This window comes from Symphalangus syndactylus, chromosome 2 (assembly GCF_028878055.3).
Source record: "Symphalangus syndactylus isolate Jambi chromosome 2, NHGRI_mSymSyn1-v2.1_pri, whole genome shotgun sequence".
NCBI classification, from domain to species: Eukaryota; Metazoa; Chordata; class Mammalia; order Primates; family Hylobatidae; genus Symphalangus; species Symphalangus syndactylus.
The window spans coordinates 65,950,155-65,969,275 of record NC_072424.2 but is presented as its reverse complement, the minus strand read 5'-3'; the positions used below and the strand labels follow the sequence as shown (position 1 = coordinate 65,969,275).

At 39.1% G+C, this 19,121-nt stretch overlaps 1 protein-coding gene across 7 annotated transcripts in view; it reads left to right on the top strand.

Annotated features, from left to right (window-relative positions):
• CNR1 (cannabinoid receptor 1) overlaps window positions 1-16,171 on the top strand; it is a 40,078-nt gene extending 23,907 nt beyond the window's left edge. For 5 of the 7 annotated variants that reach the window (XM_055258376.2, XM_063619283.1, XM_055258370.2 and 2 more), the window contains one exon: window positions 10,694-16,171. In XM_055258376.2, the coding sequence (XP_055114351.1) occupies window positions 10,757-12,175 (1,419 nt within the window). In that variant the 5' untranslated portion in view covers window positions 10,694-10,756 and the 3' untranslated portion in view covers window positions 12,176-16,171. The remainder of the gene's footprint in view (window positions 1-10,693) is intronic. The other 2 variants (XM_063619304.1, XM_055258383.2) reach the window with 2 other exon arrangements.
• The last annotated feature ends 2,950 nt before the right edge of the window (window positions 16,172-19,121 follow it).

Below are 19,121 nucleotides of genomic sequence, written 5' to 3'. Positions count from 1 at the left end.
TTTGTTGGAACAACAAATGATGCAAGGTTTATATAATTTGTCTACCTTGATTCCAGCCAGGAACTTAGGAATGGGCCACAGAAAGTCTTCTTCTCCCTGGTCTAAGAAAACCTCATGGCTTATGGTGGGAAGTTGAGTGATTTTGAGTGTTTGAATTTCTCCATGTAGGGATTGGATGTTTGAAGCTTTCATTTACTAATAAGCATGTCTCATTCAGACCTAAAGAAGGTGCCCTATTCATGTCTCACTGGTGTTGTGGAAAGTGTCATTACCATCTATATTCCTGACAATTGATTAATGAAGTATAAAAACACCTTCCCTTACTTACAAAATAGTGGCAAAAATGACTTAGGTTTTATTTGCCAGTTACTGCCATTAGCACCAGTGACTGCAAACAAGGTGCTAATGCAGAGTTAGGATTTATACCTTATAGTTAATTGGCATACTTTGTTCCTGAAGACCGTGGAGCAAGGATGACTTGCAAGTGCTTTGGGCAGCCCTTTTGCTGTCAACAGATCGTTCCTTCAGATTTTAGTTGTTTACGGTGTAAAATTATCATGTACACATTAGATAATGTGTACCTTCTCCCAAACCAACTCTTCTTCCCTGTAAATGAATGAAAGGGTGTCTTATTAAACGGTTCTTGGAACTCTGTGTTGAGAGCAGGGGCTTTGAATTATGCAGACCTGGATCGAAGTTCCAGCTCTGCCCTGTCTAGTTAGAGACCTTGGGTAAAGCATTTTTCTCTCTGATTGTGTGATACAGAGATTGTAATAGCACCCACTTCATGTAAATATTAAGGAAAAATAATATATTTTTTCCATGACTGGCGTGTAATAAAAGTTTAAATGTTTCTTAAATGAAAATATTTGAAAATTAGTATTTTCTCTATTGTGCATTTGCCCAAATTCTCTCAGATTTGAATCTGGAGTAATAAGACTTGGCTTTTAGTTGGACTTAATTTGTATGATTATGGAGTCAAAGAGAAAATATGCCTTCACTGATAGATGAAGAGAGAAGAAACTGTGAAAGGTGTGCTGCACAATTGGATATCATGTAGCATACTTTTCACTCTTGCTATGGACTCCTTGATAATGAACTGCAAAAGTAAGAGCCTGTTTACTAGTTTCTACACATTTTGTGGACCAGAATAATATATCACCTTCCACTTTTAATGACCAAATCTCATATGCAAGATAAAGACAATTTTATAGAGTATTTTGAATATGGCCATGGCTTTTACTTAATTGAAAACTTTGTATGTTCTCTGTTAGTGGAAGGCTGCTTTAATAATTGCTTTCCAGGTGGGCGCAGTGGCTCACGCCTGTAATCCCAGCACTTGTGGGAGGCCGAGGTGGGCAGATCACTTGAGGTCAGGAGTTCAAGGCCAGCCCGGCAAACATTGTGAAACACTGTCTCTACTAAAAATATATAAATTAACTAGGCATTGTGGCATGCGCCTGTAATCCCAGCCTTTTGGGAGGCTGAGGCAAGAGAATCACTTGAATTCGGGAGGTGGAGGTTGCAGTGAGCTGAGATCACACCACTGCACTCCAGCCTGGGTGACACAGCGAGACTCCATCTCAAAAAATAAAAAAAATAATAAAAAATTGCTTTCTTTACCCAGTATGTAGAAAAGATCTCTCTCTCAAGAAAAATGCCAAGGCACTCTTAATTGGAGGAAACAGCTAAACAGAAGAGCAAAATTAAATAGCAAATGGAATTTGTCATACAGATCAACAAATGATTTTATTCGTATCATTAATTCAAGAGGCTTTTTTTTTTTAGCATCATCACCATGTAGTTCCTAACCCAATGAAGTTGCGAGACATCATTTTCTTGAGCCCTGAAATTGTTTTAACTAGTCTCTAAATGTGAAACCTTTGGCATATTTCACATTAAATTTGAACGGAAGTACAGTCTAATACAGTCTTATAAGTCTCTTAATGTCTTAAGTTCATATCAATTGATATGTTTTTATGAAAAATATAACACATACAGTGTTAGTAAAGAATAGACTAGAGAAAATGGTGCATGAAATAACTTCTATTTTATGTTACAAAATTTATGAAGAACTGAAGGTATGAGAGCCAATTGAGCATTACCAATATAATGGAATTTTCTTTCATATGTAGGAAAAGGAGCTGACATTAATATAAGGAAGAAAGATTATGTATTTTTGCCTGAATTATCAGGATAATTAAGTCAATCAATTATTTCACTTTGCTGTAGAAGATGAGGGAAAGGTGACCAAGCTTCTTTAATAATTCCAAAACTCTAATGATTAGGTAAGAGTTAGAAAAGACTCATTGCCCATTCAACTGGAGTGGAAACATCATTCATCACGTTATGGTGTTGGCCTATGGCATCTGCCGTGTATATTGACAGCGTGACTTAGACATAATGCAGTTATAAGAGTTGACTAAAATTTTCCCTACTAACTTTAGAGAAACACATTAGCACAGTATTCTCTTGATCAAATTAGTAGAAAACAGACTTATTTCCAGAAATGAATGGAAAATAACCAACAAATATATCCACTGGGAACTGCATTCTCCTGAACTCTTCACAAGGTTCTTTTATGAGGCCAGCCAAGCGAACAACAGGACCAACAAAGTAGGACAAACAACAAGTTAAGCAAGGGCTTGGAACGTCTGCATTTGACATCCTGGACTCCTGTCAGTGTAGACACTGTGCCAGGCATTGTCTCTTTAAAGCACTTAGAAACTTAGAATATCAAAGAAGGAGTATGATGGATTAAAGCAGTCTATAATATATCAGGGAGCACCAGTCCTTCCAATACTTCTACAGTGTTTTCAGCCTAGAACACATGGACATTTTAAACCCTTTGTGGTTATGTGAATAAAAATAAAGACTGGATAAACATTAAAAAAAAAAACTTTATGCAGCAGCCATACCCACAGAATTCCTTTGATGATACCATAGCTTGCTAGCTGATAGATATGGTTTTCTTGGAAGCAGGTAATGGAGAGGCAGGTTTGCATATAGAGAAATAGACAAAAAGAATAGATGATATTAGTCTAAAAATTGAAATGATTTTTTAAAAATAATGGATTTAATACATTAAAATATTTTTATCTTTACTATGAAGTCATGATTTATATAGCTTACACTGTTAGAATATGTTGGCTATATTTTTTAAAGCAGAATTCTGGGAAAATTCCCTTATATGTCATTCAATCATTCTTTTACTATAACTGTAATAAAAACCAACTGCTTCTTTAATAGGTGCATCTACACATCTTGCTAGAAATTTCCAATTATGATTTTCCCAGTAGCAAACAAAAACAAAATTAATGGCAGCTACATCCCCCAAAGCCTAAGCCATATTAGTAATGAACTCTCAAAGAAAGCTGTTGATGCAAAAAATAATAAGGTGGAAATTACTGTAATAATCCAAATGTAGAAATAAAGGAAAGAATTATCAAAATGCAGACAGCACTTTTCCTGCCATGATCCCATTAACTGTTAAAATAGCCTGTGCACAGTAGTATTTCGACATTACTGAGATCTTTGAACTACATAAAATCCATATATTTTTAACTGTATTCTTTAATTAAATTGGCTTATATTGGACAGAAATTACTCTATTATCGTATAACCACACCATGCCCTAGCTTAGATTTTAACAAGCTAGTTTGTTTTAATGAAAGTGCTTGGTTGCGTTGAAATGGGAAATTGTGATCACACTTGTGGTGATCTTAATCTAAAGTAAGTCACAGAAACATGTTTTTTGCATTACTGGAATAAGATATGTGATCCTTTGTCTTCACTGAAGAAGCTTTATAGCTCTTCCAAATAGTGACTAAATTTTAATCTTTAGGGCCATGCAAGTAGGCAGACTAACCTAGATGAGCTTTGATAGGAAATAGGGATTTAGTAGCAGGTAGTCTTAATTACTATTGGCAAAATGCCTTAATTTACATTTCTAAGAGTCCAGAAGACTTAAATATAAGATGCAAAATGGCTTTAATCTACTTACTGTTAATTTTGAAATCGTCACATAAAATCTAAAAACAGACTGTGGAGTCTGAGAAACTTTGATTCATCTGCAAATCCATCATATTCTAGGCAATTTACTTAACATCTGATGGCCTCCATTTCCTCTGTGAAATGGGGATTATAAATAAGCACCTGATAGGCTTGCCTTGACAATTTAATGATAGACTATATCTAAAGTTTCTCAAATGGCTGGATATAACAGACATTCAATAAAGGTTCCCCATCCCTCACCCATGTCTATATATATCTACTATTTGCTTTATGTTTTAAGTGCTGAGGCAAAAATAAGATTGAATAATTAAGGCAATGAGCATTCTTGAGATATAATTAGTATGTATTATATTATTATAATATATTCTTGCAATATAATTAGTATATAGTATATAGCAAAGAGCCATAATACTAAGTAATGATAATAATAATACCCATTGAAGACTTACTTTTGTGTCAGGCACTATGTTTTACATGCATTTAATTGCATTTAATTTCAGATCAGTTCTGCGATTTAGGCATTATTGTCATCATCCTCATCCCCGTTTTACAGATGAAATACTGAGGCTTAGAAAGACCGATTGCCCACGTACCATCTAACGCCAATCTTGGTCTGCTAACTCTTAATTCCATTGACTAGGTGCTTTGACTGGTTGGGATCAGTGAAGAAAACAAGGAAGATGGTAATATCCCTGTCTTAGCTTAGAGAGACGGTGTATCAAAAAAAGTTACAAGCAAGGGCCCTAGACCTGCGCTGTCCAGTATGGTAGCTACTAACCACATGGAGCTATTAAGGGCTTGAAATGTGGCTCTCATCTGGGTGCAGTCCTTGCTCTACTACTTACTAGCTTTGCCTATAGCAACTTACTTACCCTCTGTGCCTTTCATCTGAAAATGGGGATAATAGCACCTACTTCATAGGGCCATTGTGAAATAACAGGAATTGATATATACATAATAGGCTTAGTATCACCAGTCCATAAGAAGCTGTCTCTATATGCTTAAAAGAGGAAAATCAGCAAGACTTAGTGGTCTACCTGATTGTAGAGGTCAAGAAAGAGGAGGTGTCATAGTAAGTCCAAGTTAGGAACTTAGGTGATTAGAAAGACTACTCACAATGCCATAAGAAATGTGAAAAAGTTCTCAGGAGTCAACTCTTGCTCTTTGCAAACTTATGTTTGCTAAACAACTCCATTTACATATGAAAGTTTTCATCCATAATCAAAGCGACGCAGAAGACAGCCACAATATATGAGAGAGCTGTTCCTTACATGGTCCTGGCACATCCACAAACCTAGCTTTTGCCTTTCGACTCCCACCCATACTTAAACACCAGGCTTACTGGCCCTGAGTGACTTGCTGAGTGACTTGTGGTTGGAGTCAATTTATTGCAGCATCATTTCTAATAGCAAAAGATGATAACCTAAACCTCCATCAGTAGGAGGCTGGTCACATTCATCTAACAGATCCTTAAGGCAGCTGAATGAAGAGAGAGGTTTTATATACGAATATGGAACTGTTCACAATGTGTACTTCTAAGAAGAAAAGAAAGGCATGTATAATAATGTTAGTTACTATTTGCTAAAAAGAAAACAAAGAGGGGTAAATACATGTGTTTGTTTGAATATGCATGGAGGATCTCTGGAAGGGGTAACAAGAAACTTATTCCTTGCCTTTGAGAAAAAAAACTAGGTGGCTGGGATATAGGGATGAGAGAGATTGACTTTTCTCTGTATGTCTTTCTGTACCTTTTGAATCTTGAACCTTGTGAATCTAATACATAAAGATAATCAAAATTTCTGATAAACTAGTTTCCAGTTGGAAAGTGTAAAGGGGGAGTTAGTTAATTGAGGGAAGACGGCATAAGGAATGGGAAGATGACTGGAATGGCTCGCAGGAGCCACTTGGAGATGGAGGCTCAAACTCTGGTTTTCAGGCTAAATGCCTATTGCATTAATTATTTTTTGTGTCCTCTAATTTTAAGAAAAAGGCAAATGCAAATCACTGTTTTAAGGTACCACCTAATAAAAATTCAACTGCCATTTTATTAGGTTCAGGTGAACATTTCTGTGGGAACTCAGCTCTCTGCTCTCCTGCTATCATGCTATCAGGCTGGTAAACCACTTAAGAAAAAAAGATGCCATTCTGTGTTTGGAAATCTCATTCTAGTTATGGAAATAAATATATGAACTCCTGATTATATGATGTGATGAGGCCTGTAATAGAGGGATGCGCTGGGGAACTAGTTATACCTAGTGGGAGGGGCTGGTCAGGAAGGTCTCAGACATGGAAGTAGCGTTGGCACAGACCTGGAAAGCTAAGTTTAGTAGGCAGAGAGCTTCCATCCAGATAAAAGAAGGGACAAGGTGAAGGAGGAAGGTGTGCAGGTGTGATGGTATATTCAAAGAGCAGCAAGTCACTCAGGGCCAGTAAGCCTGGTGTTTAAGTATGGGTGGGAGTCGAAAGGCAAAAGTTAGGTTTGTGGATGTGCCAGGACCATGTAAGGAACGGCTCTCTCATACATTGTGGCTGTCTTCTGTGTCCCTTTGATTATGGATGAAAACTTTTCATATGTAAATGGAGTTGTTTAGCAAACATAAGTTTGCAAAGAGCAAGAGTTGACTCCTGAGAAATAGCCGAATGGTGGGACATATAGAGCATGTTCTAGAAGAGGTGGGGATATGAGAAAAGATATGACAGACAGACAGATGAACAGGGAACCTAAGGATACTCGAGAGTTAACATTGGAGCCAGGCTGAGGTTAGGAACTCAGGAGATATTTTAGATAGAGGAGCCCGGAAGCACTGGGCAACTGGCTTGGCTGTTGGTCTTTAGTCTTTTATTTCTGCATCCTTTATTTCTATAGCCACTAGCCTTTGCCCCTGAGACACTGCCTTGACTTGATTGGCATTAGCAGACTGTACCAGCACACTGGGTGCCTCTGTGTGGCTTGTGCCCTAGAGCTCCTGCCTCTGGTCCAGTAGGTGATGGGCTCCCATCTCCTTTATTCTATGACAGTTGCAGGAGAGGTGTGCAGAACTGGTCCAGAAGCCCCGACTAAAAAAACCTTTAATTTTCTTAGTGATGATAGAAGTTACCCATGGGAGATTCGGAGCCCTCAGTTTGGCAGTGCCTCCTACTGCCATCACAGGCTACAGTGACCTTGTAAAAGGGTTACACAACCATGGAGGAGCTAAGGGAGCCTTCTGGCTTGCCTGTCACATTAGTGCTGAGGGCTCTTTCTCTGTTCACCATTTGGTATGGCATTGCCAATATTCTTGTTTGCCTCTCTGTAGCCAAAGTTGCTTATTGCATATAGCTCATTCCATGAGAGTTTAGACTAGATAATTATATAGGTAGCTTCATTTAAAATGCTAATAACCTTACCTAAATAGAGCATATTTCTAGCACAATTGGATTGGGCAGCTCTCCAGGCTAGATATCTTGATTCAAGTTACATGATCATTTTTTTTAATCAGCATTGGGAGAATCCTTCCCCTTCCTTGGGTAGAAAAGAGCTTCTTGTTTTTGTTCCATTTTGAAATACATATATCCAATCAACCAGCTTATTTGGAGCCTTCTTCTGTGTGTTAGGCATTCTACTAAATGCTGAGTTGATACTAAGATAAAGTCCCCAGTAAGATCTTCAATGAACTTACTGTCTAGTGGGTAGGAGGAAGTAGTGGAACAGACGCAAACACGAAGAAATATTAGAAAATCTGGTCAGTACCATGATAGAACTCTGTTTGGGTATTCTGGGAGCCCAGAAAGGGTGTTCATCGCCATGGGAAGCAGGGAGCTTTGGCAAGAAGTGACATCAAAGTGATGGGGAGGAGTTGACCAAGCAGAAGTGTAAGGGGCAATGGGAGCAACAGCACTGAGGTGAAGAGCAGTCAATTTGCTGTGTTTATGGAACTAAAATTCATCTGGTGTAGCCCAAGTGGCAAGGCCAGGGCTGGCAAGAAGAAGATCGGAGAGGTGGGCAGGAGCTAGATCACAGGAAACTTTTTGCTGGACTTCATCCTGCAGGTGGGAGATAGAAAGCCATCCTGTTTAGGGAGACAGGTTGTGGAGAGGATTAAGGACAAGAGCCTGAGGGTCAGAACTGGAAAGGAGCTCAGCTGGACGGAAACATAGAAGGCAGATGAGAGTTGCATACATGTCTGGAGGGCCTGGGCCTGAAAGGGAAACTGCGTGAAAGTTTATATTTGGTTTTTAGGGCAAAGAGATTGAAAGAGGGGAGTCACATAATCAGCATACATTTATGAAGATCACCCCCACAGCTGTGTGGCAAGTGATCAGAAAGGAACAGGACCAGAGAAGGGCAGGAAAACTGGTCAGAAAGCAGGCGCCCTAACTCTGGTGAGCAGTGATGAGATCCTGGAAGTGGAGGTGGCAGCATGTGGGAAGGTGGGCCACATTTAGCACTTTATGCCTGTTCCAAATTACTTTTCTTAAGAATCATGACACTAGGGTATTAAATAAAATTACTTTCATTGACTCTGTGTCCTGTCCCCACCTACACTGATGCTACCTATTCTTAGCATAAATATCTTTTCCTTGGGGAAGCCTCCTTCAGCCCTCTAGACTGGGTGTCACCAGAGCATCCTGTACGTCCCCAGTTGTAGCTCTCCCCATGCTTTCTTTTAATTTCTGAGTCAGCTGCCTGCCTCTTCTGCTGGACCATATCCTTCATGCGGGCAAGGAGTCTTTTTTTCACAGAGTGTTGCTCTGTTGCCAGACTGGAGTGCAGTGGCATAATCTCGCCTCACTGCAACCTCCGCCTCCCGAGTTCAAGCGATTCTCCTGCCTCAGCCTCCTGAGTAGCTGGGATTACAGGCACGCCACCATGAGCAGCTAATTTTTTTAAATTTCTTTTTATTTTTAGTAGAGACGGGGTTTCACCATGTTGGCCAGGATGGTCTCAATCTCTTGACCTCGTGATCTGCCCGCCTCAGCCTCCCAAAGTGCTGGAATTACAGGCATGAACCACTGTGCCCGGCCAAGGGCAGGGACTCTTTCTTGATGCTGCCAACACTGGTGTCTAGTACAGTAGCTAGACATAATACAAGTGCATAGTGGATGCTTCATAATTTGTTAATACATGAATAAATGAATTATTAATTCAGATATGCAGGGTCTCTGAATTAATAACTCATTTATTGTTAGTTCAACATTTTTAAAATTTATTCTAAAATAGTGATTATCTCTCCCCCAACCCCATACAGTGTGATATGTTTCAGGAACAACAAATGCCAATTAACAAGTAGTATATTGTTTTAATGATTATTTTAATTGTTATAGATATCACTCTATACTTCTAATTTTTAAAAATAAACTAAAGAAATCAATAGCCCACATTTTAAACAAATATTTATAAATACTGAGATCACTTCTCTGGCTGTTTATTTTGAAACAAAACCAAATTGCTTAGCTTAGAATTGAAGAGCCTTAAAGTTTGGGCCTTTCCTCTTAGCTGTCACCATGGAAATCCTTGGACACTCTCTGGCCTGTCTCCTGTTACCAGGCACGCTTGTATCACCAACCTGTTCATGAGGGGGGCCGTCAGGAGGCCTCCTCCATATCCCCCTCCCCGTTGTGAAAAAGCTCAGTCTTGGCCGGGCACAATGGCTCATGCCTGAAATCCCAGCACTTTGGGAGGCCGAGGCAGGTGATCATCTGAGGTCAAGAGTTTGAGACCAGCCTGACCAACATGATGAAACCCTGTCTCTACTGAAAATACAAAAATTAGCCGGGCATGGTGATGCACACCTGTAGTCCCAGCTACTCGAGAGGCTGAGGCAGGAGAATCATTTGAACTGGGGAGGCAGAGGCTGCAGTGAGCCCAGATCGTGCCACTGCACTCCAGCCTGGTGACAGAGCAAGACTCTGTATCAAAAAAAAAAAAAAGAAAGAAAAAAAACTCAGTCTTCCTATACGCCTCATTGCAAGTTTGGTCTTTGTGACGTTTTTCTTGGTTGATGTGGACATCCTAGAAGTTCATGTCAGCCACGGCTCAGTCCAGACCTCCCCTTCTCGGGGTGAAGAAACTTGTCTTGAGGAGCATCTGTGCCCACATGGCCCCAAGCTTCCTCTGTTCTCACTAGCTTCCTCCTCCCCCGCTACAAGTAACACACGGACCACACAACTCACCACTTGATTCTACACTGTCTTATTCTTTGGTTGTCTTTTACATTTAGTCTCATTTGTCTGACAAGGTGAGGTCTCCAAGAGTAGGGGTCATGTGACACATCAGTGCACTCGCCGGCCTCCACCAGCACTGAGGTACCATGTGTATGTGATAGGAGAAGCCAGGTGCTAAGCACTTACTAATGTGACTGCGAAATGGACACTGTCCCCAAGAAACATTTCATTTAGCTCAGCCTTCTTGGCCCTGGAGTTCCTTCCTGGATTCACACACTGACTTCAATACAGAGGGTTTAAATAATGAAAAGGTCGTATGTTTCTGGTGGGTGTCACGCCATCCCCGAACTTTGGGGAGCTTTTCTCTGAGTGACTTACTCATTTTGTTGACTGAATCTGGTGAGAACTTGACCTCCTACTGTTCAGAGACAGGAATGAGTTGCCATGACAGTACATTTGCCACATTTACAGTGTCTCTCTGTTTTTATTCTTCCTGTTTCTCACCATTCAGCTTATTTGTTTTCCCTCCTCTTAGGATTGCCCCCTGCGGGTCACTTTCTCAGTCATTTTGAGCTCAGCCTAATCAAAGACTGAGGTTATGAAGTCGATCCTAGATGGCCTTGCAGATACCACCTTCCGCACCATCACCACTGACCTCCTGTACGTGGGCTCAAATGACATTCAGTACGAAGACATCAAAGGTGACATGGCATCCAAATTAGGGTACTTCCCACAGAAATTCCCTTTAACTTCCTTTAGGGGAAGTCCCTTCCAAGAGAAGATGACTGCAGGAGACAATCCCCAGCTAGTCCCAGCAGACCAGGTGAACATTACAGAATTTTACAACAAGTCTCTCTCGTCCTTCAAGGAGAATGAGGAGAACATCCAGTGTGGGGAGAACTTCATGGACATAGAGTGCTTCATGGTCCTGAACCCCAGCCAGCAGCTGGCCATTGCAGTCCTGTCCCTCACGCTGGGCACCTTCACGGTCCTGGAGAACCTCCTGGTGCTGTGCGTCATCCTCCACTCCCGCAGCCTCCGCTGCAGGCCTTCCTACCACTTCATCGGCAGCCTGGCGGTGGCAGACCTCCTGGGGAGTGTCATTTTTGTCTACAGCTTCATTGACTTCCACGTGTTCCACCGCAAAGATAGCCGCAACGTGTTTCTATTCAAACTGGGTGGGGTCACGGCTTCCTTCACTGCCTCCGTGGGCAGCCTGTTCCTCACGGCCATCGACAGGTACATATCCATTCACAGGCCCCTGGCCTATAAGAGGATTGTCACCAGGCCCAAGGCTGTGGTGGCGTTTTGCCTGATGTGGACCATAGCCATTGTGATCGCCGTGCTGCCTCTCCTCGGCTGGAACTGCGAGAAACTGCAGTCCGTTTGCTCAGACATTTTCCCACACATTGATGAAACCTACCTGATGTTCTGGATCGGGGTCACCAGCGTACTGCTTCTGTTCATCGTGTATGCGTACATGTACATTCTCTGGAAGGCTCACAGCCACGCCGTCCGCATGATTCAGCGTGGCACCCAGAAGAGCATCATCATCCACACGTCTGAGGATGGGAAGGTACAGGTGACCCGGCCAGACCAAGCCCGCATGGACATTAGGTTAGCCAAGACCCTGGTCCTGATCCTGGTGGTGTTGATCATCTGCTGGGGCCCTCTGCTTGCAATCATGGTGTATGATGTCTTTGGGAAGATGAACAAGCTCATTAAGACGGTGTTTGCATTCTGCAGTATGCTCTGCCTGCTGAACTCCACCGTGAACCCCATCATCTATGCTCTGAGGAGTAAGGACCTGCGACACGCTTTCCGGAGCATGTTTCCCTCTTGTGAAGGCACCGCGCAGCCTCTGGATAACAGCATGGGGGACTCAGACTGCCTGCACAAACACGCAAACAACGCAGCCAGTGTTCACAGGGCCGCAGAAAGCTGCATCAAGAGCACCGTCAAGATTGCCAAGGTAACCATGTCTGTGTCCACAGACACGTCTGCCGAGGCTCTGTGAGCCTGATGCCTCCCTGGCAGCACAGGAAAAGATTTTTTTTTTTTTAAGCTCAAAATCTAGAAGAGTCTGTTGTCTCCTCGGTTATATTTTTTTAAGTTTACCATGCTCAGTGAAAAGGTGATTGTCACCATGATCACTTATCAGTTTGCTAATGTTTCCATAGTTTAGGTACTCAAACTCCATTCTCTAGGGGTTTACAGTGAAGAAAGCCTGTTGCTTAGGTGACTGAACCATCCTTCAAAGTCTCAACAAAATAGGAGGGAAACCTTTGGCTACACAATTGGAAGTCTAAGAACCCATCAAAAAATGCCATCAAATGAATAATGCCTTTGTAACCACAACTTTCACTATAATGTGAAATGTAACTGTCCGTAGTATCAGAGATGTCCATTTTTACAAGTTATAGTACTAGAGATATTTTGTAAAATGTATTATGTCCTGTGAGATGTGTATCAGTGTTTATGTGCTATAAATATTTGTTTAATTAGCAAAACTGAAAAGTAAACTCTTATGAGAACAATGAACAAGCAGTGGATACATGTCAATGAGTGCACTTTTTTTCTGTATTATTGCCCATGATATAACTAGAAATAAACCTTAGTATTTCTTCAAATATCTCTTTAATTTTGACACTGAAATAACCATAAAGATTTATTTTTCTGTTACCTCAACAAGAAGAATTTGAAGACTTCAAAATATTGAGCAGAATTCATTCATACTTAAAAATTTATTAGCCCTGCATTTTCATAGGAAGACACATTATCTTCTGGACTCTAGCTGTTCTAATGGATTATAATCAGAATGGAAGAGAGAAAGCATATTGACTTTTTTTGAGCGACATCTCTGACTTTCTTTAGTCTTTAGCTATTACTGGATCTCTTAAGACAGCATGTGTTAATCTTAATGTATATTGTTATCACTGTGCAGTTGCTGTTTACTTGAATACTATTGTGTTCCTATATTCCAGGTTTAAGTAGATTTGATGCCTGGGTGGCCAAACAACAGTCTTCATTTTTTTTAATTGAAAAGAAGTTGTGTCTGGATCAGTAAAATTATACAGTGTGTGAGTGTGAATATAAATGTGTGTATGTGTGTTTCTGTCCTGTAACTGTTACAGTAATGTCATAAAGTGAGAAAACTGTGACCAAGTATAAACTATTACCACTTGCTGCCCTCTTGCACATGGATTCTGTTTCTAAAATTGAGTTCTTCCTGTAATCTTGTTGATAAAAATACTGACTCCAACCATTCAAAAATTTCACCCCATCCCTCCTTAAGAGATTGGATCAAGTATTACTAAATTGACCTTTAGGTATTACATAAGACCAGTGTTTAGCAAGAAATAATGACAGACATCCAAGTAAGGGATGTATTTATAGTGTTATTGCCGGGAAAGGAGAGTACTTTGGTTTCTGAGCACCGAATATTGAGCAAGATGTCAGTCACTAAAAGGAAGACTTGTACAGAAAAGCAAATGGTAACATTTTTCAATAGCATGTGTAGGTAGTATGCACTATATGCATCACGTTAAAGTAGGACTATCACACCCAGCCCATGTGGCTAAAAAAGCTGAATCAGACAGTGGATGAGACACAAAACGGCAGTGAAGAGCCGACACACTTGGCATTGACGTCTAGATATGCTGCATCTGTGCTTTGCCCACATGCCCTTGGTGACAGCTGAGCACCCAGCTCTCTTGGTAGGTTTGGTCTAAGGAACAGACCTCTTCTTTGCTCGTGGTTAGCAAGATCCACTCAAGCATGAAGATAAACACAGCTGCTTTCTTCTTACACCCTGGTCTCATACTCCTTCATGGCGCCATGGGTGCTCATTATTGGGCCTTTTTCCAGTAAGGAATGATAATTGCTGAAGAATCTACTTAACCCTGACAAATTTTAATTATAATCTCTTCTTATACAGATAAAACATGACTCCTACAAGGCCCCAAGGTCTACATAGTCTGAAGTGAAGTAGAGAGCTGGCATCTATCTGGTGATTTCTAGCTCTCGAGATACCCAAGCAGCCTGATGGGGCAGTTCTCCTTCTTGCAGTTCATGCTCTAAGGCAGGGTGTGGCTTGTGAGATACTTTGCATTGTCTGTCTGCACACCTTGAATCTGCCTGCTGGTTCCTTTACTTTACCTCTCTGTCATGTGCAGATGAAGGCTCAGGGTGCTAGAGGATTAATAAGATCTCTTTCTAAAGAGAGGAGAGATTATTTACAAGAAGAACTCACCAGAGTCTAGTTTCCATTTAAGAATTGCCAGTGTTTTGTCCAGCATCATCTTCAATATTAATCCACATGTTTCAGAGCTCACCAGGCAGTACCAATGCTCTTTTCACAGCTATGAAGAGCTAGTAGAGATGAAATTCTTGTTATGGTAGAAAAATTTCACAATTCATTTTTGAAACTGCATTTGTGCGTATGCAATGTAGATTTTATAGTGTGTTGTGCTTTCAAGATCTAAATCATATATAATAAATTAAGGGACAATGGGGCTGACAGCACTAAACTTGGTGCTTATTGATATTCTAAGAAATATCTGTGAAATATCATCACGTATGTTATACAACCTTCATTTAAAAAGGTTTAAAACTAGTTAGATTCGCTTTGACACTTTTCATACCATTTCTTAACCCAAGTGACGAAAACGTTGTCCCCAATGAATATACTCATTAGAATTACCATTTGTTAATATCACTCATTAGCCCCATAATTAGATCCATTAATTTAAATATGATTTAAATTTAAGTAAGTTTTATAAGGTCTGACATCAGAGGTATCTTACTTTCCTCTGAGGATGATGTACTTGCCCTGACCATGCATTTTACCATCACACATGTCTTCAGAAAGGGCCAAATTCCCAACCTGCTCATTTTTTTTTATCAGAGTCATGATGAATCAGTCCTAGAATGTTTCATTTGGACAAGTAGGGCTGCCTCCAAGAGGAACCTCTGATTTATTTTGTATGAAATATATGTGAAAGAATATTAATCTGAGAGATGCTGTAGACATCTGTCCTACACTTGAGATGATTTCCAAGCCTCTCTGGCACTTTGAATTAAGTCTATCTGGTATTAAATGCCAAGGACCTTTTGCTGCCTAAATCCACTCTGCAGGAAATAGGCCCAACCACCAGATGAGAATTAGGCCCTGGATAAGTAGTGCTCTAGTTACTGTCCTGTTGATTAATTTCTGCCATTTCATGTCCATAAAAGAGACCACCCATATCATGCACACAATTAGATTTCTCACACTCTAGCTGTATATTTGTATGATATTTTAAAATCTCCTAAATGCTGGGCAATGGCTATTAACAATTAATTGTCTTGCACTGGCCTTCTGATGAAATGTTAACAATGCCTATTGTAATATAGAAAAAAACATTCTATCTACTGATTTGGGCTGAATGTATGTAAATAGGTTTCTAAAAAGTCAGATGTTTGAGCAGTGGCCTACAAATCAGTAATTTTCAGATGGGAGAGTTTCTTTACATTGCCGTGGCATCTTAAAAGCTATCTTCAGGTAAATTGACTGTACTAGGCCTACTGGGGATCAGAGTTCCCAAGAAAGGAAACCTTTTCTTGTATCTGGATTCAAATTTATTTCCAATGTTTCAAGTGGAAAACATGACTCTTTATTGTCTGTAAATCTAACATTATTACTTTTCCTCTTAGAAGAATATTGTATTGTTAGATGTTTGTTAAGCTGGTGACATCGTTGCAACTGCTGCAATATCTTCGTTAGTAATCTGTATAATACTTTGTATACAAGTACTGGTAAGATTGTTATTAAATGTAGCTTCAGTCATTAAATTACTATAGCAAAGTAGTACTTCTTCTGTAATATTTACAATGTATTAAGCCCACAGTATATTTTATTTCAATGATGTAATTAAACTGTTACTTATTCAAAGAGAAAACATCTCATCATGTCTATTGTCCAAAGTTACCTGGAATCAAATAAAAATTCTAGATTACCATGAAGAACATAAAATGCCTTTGAACTCTCCCTTATTTTACAGTCTGATGGCAAAATACCAAGGATTTAATTTCTAAAAGATTGCCGAACTAATTTATTCCTCAAAAAGCACTTAACGACTTTACTTGAAAAGTGGGGACATATTGGATTAATCTATTTATTTTTAACATAGGAAAAACACAAAAAAAAGCTATTTTTTACACAATAAAGCAGAAAAGGCCACCACACCTTTAAAAAGCATTATTTCATTAAATATTTTAACTGATTTTGCAGTAAATTAAAACAAACATACCATTCATAATGTGTAAATTGAGACTTAACAGACATAGTACAATATAAATTGAAAGAATTTGTAAGCATTATATATTTTGAACCACAGAAAAGAGATAAGTGCTTTTCAACACAGTTTGTAAAAACTCATAATTTCAATTTGAACAATAAGAGAAAATACCTTTAAATTTTATAATGAAGAAAGCATTACAATGAAGTTTAAATATTACTATCTGAAATAAAGTCTGTTTGCAGTCAATTTTGAAAGATTTTAATTTTTTCAAGTAATATTTGAAAATAGATTATATTGAAATATTGAGAGTAGATTATCTTTGCTTTTTAATAACTATAGTCAAAAATTGATCATTTTGCCCCTTTTAGTAAACTCTGGCTAGGTGCATAAGCTGAATGCTTCTTAACAAAAAGCAAATGGTAGGTATTCTTAGCTCTTAAATTTCATACTGAGACGATGAGAGAAAGATACTTATTTCAGTATCTTCATAGAGTATCTTAAGACTCAAAAACTAATCTACAATCAATATATGTTACTATCTATATTGAAATATACATTTGGGATAATGTAGAAACAAAATCAATTAAGACATGCAGAAACTCCAGTTTGCCTCAAGGATGGTTCCAACTGGAAAATTTCTGTACTCATCTCTAGAATATTCTGTAAATTTTTCCTGGATTGAAGGTGATACATGTAAAGTTCTTGGCTCCATATTGGATTTTAGAAAGTGAACAGTACACATCATCATTGTTCCTTTACTCACTACCCCTGGAATGCTGATAGGAGAAATTTGGAGGATATATATCTAGTTAGCTTAGGAGGTGAAATATGTAATGGGTTGGTCTCCAAACACCTCAGAAATGCTGGTCATTAAGTACTGTCTTAACCACTTCAAAAGTTTCTGGGTAATAGTAAATAACAAATACCTGGGCTTATAGACTACATAGTTCCCTGTGACATATCCAAAAAAAGGGGAAATGACCAAAAGAAATTGACAAATGGGAAGAGTGGTTAAAATATTACAGTTGCAGTCTTAGCTTAAGAGAAAAATCAGACACTGGGACTCCCAAGTATTAACTGCAGCACCTCCTTCATTACTTTGAACATGCTCAAATATTTGTAGAGCAAACAAATAATTGTTCTCAACACTAAGAAATAGGTGACTAATGCAGCACTGTACGTGTTTATTTTAATAATAATAGAATACAACTTTGGGTAAGCCTGATCTATTTGAAAATGTTCATATGTTCCTTACTGAGTACGCAATCTTTTTGGCTAATATCAGAATCATGACAAATGTCAAAGATACCCAGTTTTGACCCAGGCAGCCACTGTGTTGAAAAGATCACTGGAGGAGGAGTTACCAGCTGTGTAGATGCAGACCCACTTGTAGCAGAAATGTAGAAGTGTGTGCTCACTTTCTAGCTGTTTAGACTCAAACAAGCCACAACCCCTGATTCGATTTTCTCATCTGTAAAAATGCCAGCTCTGAAAATAGCAGTAACATCAGATGGTATAAAGTGTTTTGAAGAGCTTTGAAACCTGCAAAAGGCTACAACAATGTAAAGTATTAGAATTAATCTGTGTTGGAATACTTCATTTTGGCTTATTCAGTTAATAATGTCTATACCAGTTCTTTAGCTAGTGATCAGGACAAAGGCACTATATTTTATTGTGCCTACTGAGTGTCAGGCATTGTGCCAGCGACTTATATATATATTATTTAACCCTCACAGCATCCTTGTGATGTCTCTCCTATTAACTTCATGTTATTAGCAAAAGGAAAACTCTATGAGGTAAAGACAAGGTAACTACGGTTAGAACCCAGGACTTCCTGATTCCAAAGCCCAAATTATTTTTATTAAGCAGTGCCTCCTTTTATTCACTTTTCTTTCAGTTAAAGCCATATATTCCACAAGTATTTACTGAAAATTTCCCATGTGCTAACAAATTTAAAGATGAAAACCACCACCTCTACCTACCAGAATGCCTAGTAAAAATAATGTTTAAAATTCTAACGTCTAATTCTACATATGTAGGCTCAAAGAGGCCAAGTATCTTGCCCAAGTTCACATGGGTAGTTAGTAAGTTGCTCTTGAACGCAAACCCAGGTCTTTTGTCTCTAAACTCTGGATCTTTCCATCACACCACATTGCAAGGGAGCATGGGTGTGTGAGGTACATGTTTCCATTTCCTTTCCTTCCCAGACAGCAGCAATTCAAAAACTTTGTCAAATATATTCTGGATGTCAAAATAAATTAAATTTGTGTTCTTTGTTACTTGGCCTCATATGAATCATCACACACCTTGGATAGCTGAAAGAGTGGCTGAGGGGAAGTTAGATTTATTTTATCTCCAGAGCCGGGCACTAAAATAATTCCTGGTCCCACCTACAGTAGCGAGTTTTCCAGCCTTTAGCCACTTTCTTGTTTTGATTTTAACTCACTTATTTAAAAAAAAAAAAAAAAAACTTGCCTTTTATTTTTAACTTGTACATAGAATATGTCATTGAGGAAATAATACTCTGATAGCCAGTGAAGTGTAAATTGTGAAAATTGTAAAATACAGTTTAGCAAGTATTTACTGAGAACCTACCACGTACTTGGCATTGATAACAATGATTGGTATTTATCTCATTTAGTATGAGATGAATCATCTCATTTAATCTTCTCAGCCACTCTG